Source organism: Myxine glutinosa, chromosome 11 (genome assembly GCF_964187855.1).
Source record: "Myxine glutinosa chromosome 11, kmMyxGlut1.1, whole genome shotgun sequence".
Lineage (NCBI taxonomy): Eukaryota > Metazoa > Chordata > Myxini > Myxiniformes > Myxinidae > Myxine > Myxine glutinosa.
This window is the reverse complement of record NC_136271.1, coordinates 57,712,274-57,718,273: the sequence shown is the minus strand read 5'-3', so window position 1 is coordinate 57,718,273 and position 6,000 is coordinate 57,712,274. Positions and strand designations below refer to the sequence as shown.

Below are 6,000 nucleotides of genomic sequence, written 5' to 3'. Positions count from 1 at the left end.
GTTTACATTGACAAGTCTGAAGAACAGGCAGGCTGTGATATACTGTGTTTAAATAGCGCATGATCTTGGAATTCCCTGCCTGTAATGTGCTTCCCATTACCTACGATCCACTCAGCTTCAAGAGGAATGTGAATTCCTACTTCCTACATCCTTGAGGTTTAATCACATTTTACCTGACTTCTGCTACTTCCTCGTGTCTTGGATGTTTTCTTGTTATTTTGCTCTTTTTTTTTTTTTTTTTTTTTTTTTTTTTTTTTTTTCTTTTTTTCTTCCCCCCCCCCCCCCCCCCCCCCCCCCCCCCGCATAGCCCATCGGGCAAAAGCCGTCTAATACAGTTTGTCCGTCTGTATGTATGTATGTCCCCTCAAACGTAGACCAATCAGAACTGAGAATCTGGTCACATGACAGGGTGATGCGATTACGTCTGATGTCATTACGTCAGCCGCTGACTCTCCACACACCGCCATTTTAATTTATATGCCGTTCATGCCGAACATATTGTCGAACCTGTCATATATCAAATCGCCATGCTCTGCCTTTACATTTTTCATTCAGTGTGAAACACAAACAAACCGATTGTTAAAATGACCATAACATATCAAAAACATCAGCGTTACATCTTCCAACAATACGGTATGTATAGGCCTTAGGCTTCATGCCTCACCTTAGGACAAATTAAGCCCAGGTTTCTTAATACAGTAGTGTATCGTTTCAGTCGTATCGTTTTCGTAATAATAATAATAATATCGTAAATATAACCATAACACTTTAATCCCAATGTCGTGAATGGAAGGTTAATGGATTGAAGTGGTGTATGGTTCATGATCAGTGATGAGCGTTGTTCGGCACTAATATTAATACCGAGGAAGTAAGGAATTAGCCTCAGTTTTTTAATGGTAATATCATTTTCGAAATAATGATAATGTAACGATAATATTATAGTAAATGTAATCATAACACCAATCCCTTTGTAGTGACTGCAACTTACTGGAAGTTAAAATATATCAGTTTTGTGTCCGTTACATCATTACGTCTATGATGTCATTACGACGGCTGAGTCCACCGACCAACATTTAAATTTACTCGTTCACCGCTCACTACGGAGTGGCAGGAAGGGTCATTCCTCTTTGTGGTATATGGATTACGGTCGATCAATGGTCGGGTCTCAATAACATTGGGTGTGTGTTCATTTACCAAGTTGCCCTGTGGAGAGATCACCAAGTGGTTTAAGCATTCGAGCAAGCACTTCATTCAAAACCGTTAAGGAACGGCTGGCTTGGCAAGCACTAGGCTAGCTGCTTGGTAATGAGCACACCCCCAACCTGTGGGGTATATAGATTACAGTAGATCTTCGCTCAGTTCTGTAAGTAAAACTTACCTCACAGATGTCGGAATTCCTCCAAATTTATTGTTTTATGTTATAAACAGCATTAGCGACTGTTTAAAAAGCTAATAATATGTGTTTGTGGTTTATAATATTTTACAAGCCCGGCGACGCGCTGTTAGACTTTCGGTCTTGTTTTGTTTTGATTTATCCTATATTTTTCGAACCTTCCCTTAGCCCCTTACCTTGAGTTGCTTTATGTCTTTTTGGGGCATGATTTCCATTAAAACAAGCATTCTGAGTATTGCGCTGCAATACATGTCCCCTACCAAGGTCAAAGCGCCATAACTTTGGTCAAAAATGATCGAATATGCAAATTCATGCACGGTTGATGCTGGTTTTCAAACTTGATCTGAGGTATGCTGAGACACGTGTGTCACGCCTCGCCTCGTTGATAAGCCCGCAAGGTCGCTCCGTGCAGCGGCCTGCACATATTGCAGTGTGTAAATTATATAAATTATTACCAACTCACGGTCTGAGGGTACTAGCGATTCAAGAGATATCCATTTTAAAAATATATTTTCGTTTAATTAACGATATCTGCCAAACACGTGCCCTATCGCAAATTCCAAAAGGACATTTTAGTAGAGTGACATGCTGAACAGATTTGTGAAGTTTCCCCTCGATTGATCAAAAATGAGGGAGGAGCTCGGTTTTAAAGGTCATGCTTAAAAAAGTCATAACTCTGAACCATCAGTAATTTATTATATTTTTCGGTTCACGATCAATGATCGATGTGTATATATGTTGATCGGCTTGGCTCCGCCCCTCCGAAAGCGCGCGCTGTGTCGCGCTGTTGACGTTCGCGAAACGAGGCTGAGGACGCGCAGTGCGGCTTGAGGAGAACTCTAGAATAAACAAGAGATATCCATTTTTTAAAAATATTTCGTTTAATTAACGATATCTGCCAAACCACGTGCCCCTATCGCAAATTCCAAAAAGGACATTTTAGTGCTGAACAGATCTGTGAAGTTTCCCCTCGATTGGATCAAAAATGAGGGAGGAGCTCGGTTTTAAAGGTTCATGCTTAAAAACGTCATAACTCTGAAACCATGTGATGCATGACGTCATGCTCGCTGACTTTTTTGTGCGTCATGGGTATGCGATTATGCCTGCAAAGTTTGGCCTCGATCTGTTCAGCCGTTGCAGAGAAAAAGGGGTTTTCGTGTTTTCACGAAAAACAATATGGCGACCGAACCACGTGACCTGTGACGTCATAATTACCATTAAAATATTCTACAGACAGAGTCCATCATATGGTGAAAATCTTATCTCAATCGGTCCTATTATTGCAGAGAAATTGGTTTTTAAAGGAAATTAAAACTTAAAATGGCACTGAGTTAAGGATCATTAGAATTATCAGAATTACCAAAGTTCAAAGTGCCATAACTTTGTCAAAAATGATCGAAACGTCGTGAAGTTCGAACTTGATCTGTAACTTATCATGAGGAAACCATGTGCCAAGTTTTAAATCATTAGCATTAAGCGTTTAGAAAAAAAGTCCGGAAAACTGTTCTTTGCGTGACGGACTGACGGACGGAGGGACGGACTGACAGACGGACGGAGGGACGGACTGACAGACGGAGGGACGGACTGACAGACGGAGGACGGACTGACAGACGGAGGGACGGAGTGCAAACCTATAGTCCCCTCCGGTGTACACCGGTAGGGGACTAACAAAATTCCACGTCAGCATGAATGGATAGATCAGTAAGGTTATAAAGAAGGCTTCTGGTGTTAAAAGGCCACACCATGACGGCTGGATGGAGTTAGAGAAAGGTGGAAGAAAAGGTGAAATTTGGGTGCAGGGTAAGGTAGGGCATGGTAAGAAAAGTTGGAGCACACCTGTGCATTTACAGTACGTTACCTTCAGTCTAGAAACACCGCTAACACTGTGAGCTCATACAATACAAGGGAGGTTGCAGGGGCAGGTAGTTGTGTTTGAGAAGAAGAGAAAGGTAGTGAAAACAAAGGAATTTATCAATAACCTACGAGTTGTTCTTTCACTCACCTGCCAATCATCAGACTGCCTTAAAGTTGATAAAATTAGCCTTTCTTGGGGATTTATGCACATTCCTGCTTTTTCACAGAATATCACGAGTGCACTAACTCACCTGTTGTTATGACCATTAGTATCTAACTTGGGGCCATAATAGATATGTAAGTTTGTGATTGTAGCGGAAGGGAGGGGAAGGAAGCAGAAGGTAGTTATGTTATAAATTTTTTGTCTCTTGTGTCTTGCAAAGGCTGCAGGAAAGTCTACTACGTCTGCACACGAGGGTGCTCAAAGACAGGAGGGAAAGACAGTGTCAGAGGTAGAGGGGAGACAAGTAAGCACCAGCTATTCACCAAATAGGTGAATTGGGTAGGTGTGCACGGTAGAGGCTGATAGAGATCGAGGAGTGGGTGTAGGAAAGAAAAAGAACGAGGTCAATTTCCAGCCCCATTGCTTTTGGGCTTGGATAAAGTGTTGCGCGTGTCATGGAAAGATGGAGAATGAGGAAAGGGAGAAGACAAGGCCAAAAAGGAAGGAAGAGAGAAGCAAGAGCGAGCAGCAATTCAGTTGGCGGAACAATATCAGCAGCTGACCGGTTTCCATAATAGGATTCAGCACTCCAAATAGGGCACCCATTAAACACAAATTGTTGGGAATCAAATTGGGGAAACATGTAGACACCTGGCTGCATTCCATGATCTTACCTGTGGACGCCGTTGTCACAGAGGAGAATATGGCACGAACTCAAGCGATCACACAACTCCCATGACAGAGGAAGGAGAGACACTCCGGAGTGATGAGCTCCTGTCGGTGTTCCCGTCACCTTCGATAACTGCAGCTCTATGAGTCTGTGCAAATCGTCCATAGCTTGGAGTGGTCTGAGTAACTGTGCAGCAAGTGATGGTTTGCAATCAATGTGATGCATACAGAACTTGTGTAAACTGTTTACTAAACATTATGCAGAAATTAGTACTCCAGTATTTACAGTATACTCTAAAGATGACAATTAAAATTGTGTTCATCAAATAATATCGCTATCGCTGACATCCTGGCCAAATTCCAGATTCCTGCCCGAACCTACAGGTGGCACTGCATGAGCAGCATAGCCGCACCCTCAGCCAATGATGCTACTCTGCAGCCTTGTTCTGCATACGGAAGAAGAAGACTTATAGGGACCAGTGATCCTGCATGACATCTCAGATACATGGCAGATAAATAGATGACGAACATGGATCTCCATAGATACGGTAACAGGGTTTGAACACTTCAGCCCCAGAATAGCATTTTGGAGAGTCTGTATGCCAGAAGTACATTGCCATGCTGCTCTCACCAGGACAACATTAGTTTCACTTTGTACAATATGGAAGTCTCCTGTGTACCAATATCTGAATATAAAGACCGTAAAGTGCACTGATCGTCCAAAGTTTTTGTGAGCGATGTGAAACCTGGTCACGGACAAATCATACGATGATTTGAGAAGTGTCTGTGGGCTTGTTTGCTTGTTTGACTTCCATGCACTCCTGGACCACTGGACGGAATGATTTAAAACTGGTTGTTGTACTCAGGGTGTGCCGGGAACGTTTTAGGCGGTAAGAATATCCATAGTTCGACATCAAGCCTTGTTGTGTCGAAACCCCCCTTTAATCTGCAAACAGGTGACATAAACTGGGTACTGGGTATAGAATGGTACTGGGTAACCAGGGTACTGGGTATAGACTCTGCAAGCAGTGACAAAACCAGTGTATGAGGTGAATATAATCTACAAGCAGTGATATAATCAGTGTACGAGGTGAATATAATCTACAAGCAGTGATATAATCAGGGTACTAGGTGAATATAATCTACAAGCAGTGATATAATCAGGGTACGAGGTGAATATAATCTACAAGCAGTGATATAATCAGTGTACGAGGTGAATATAATCTACAAGCAGTGATATAATCAGTGTACGAGGTGAATATAATCTACAAGCAGTGATATAATCAGTGTACGAGGTGAATATAATCTACAAGCAGTGATATAATCAGTGTACGAGGTGAATATAATCTACAAGCAGTGATATAATCAGGGTACTAGGTGAATATAATCTACAAGCAGTGATATAATCAGGGTACGAGGTGAATATAATCTACAAGTAGTGATATAATCAGTGTACGAGGTGAATATAATCTACAAGCAGTGATATAATCAGTGTACGAGGTGAATATAATCTACAAGCAGTGATATAATCAGTGTACAAGGTGAATATAATCTACAAGCAGTGATATAATCAGGGTACGAGGTGAATATAATCTACAAGCAGTGATATAATCAGTGTACGAGGTGAATATAATCTACAAGCAGTGATATAATCAGTGTACGAGGTGAATATAATCTACAAGCAGTGATATAATCAGTGTACGAGGTGAATATAATCTACAAGCAGTGATATAATCAGTGTACGAGGTGAATATAATCTACAAGCAGTGATATAATCAGGGTACGAGGTGAATATAATCTACAAGCAGTGATATAATCAGGGTACGAGGTGAATATAATCTACAAGTAGTGATATAATCAGTGTACGAGGTGAATATAATCTACAAGCAGTGATATAATCAGTGTACGAGGTGAATATAAT

General features: G+C 41.4%; 1 protein-coding gene across 1 annotated transcript in view; it reads right to left on the bottom strand.

Moving 5' to 3' along the window:
• Positions 1-2,108: 2,108 nt before the first annotated feature.
• LOC137436690 (phosphatidylinositol 3,4,5-trisphosphate-dependent Rac exchanger 2 protein) overlaps positions 2,109-6,000 on the bottom strand; it is a 139,990-nt gene continuing 136,098 nt past the window's right edge. Inside the window, exons 37-38 of the mRNA XM_068130688.2 lie at positions 4,085-4,266; positions 2,109-2,232 (exon numbers count right to left, since the gene is read on the bottom strand). Coding sequence (XP_067986789.2) covers positions 2,109-2,232; positions 4,085-4,266 — 306 coding nt within the window. The remainder of the gene's footprint in view (positions 2,233-4,084; positions 4,267-6,000) is intronic.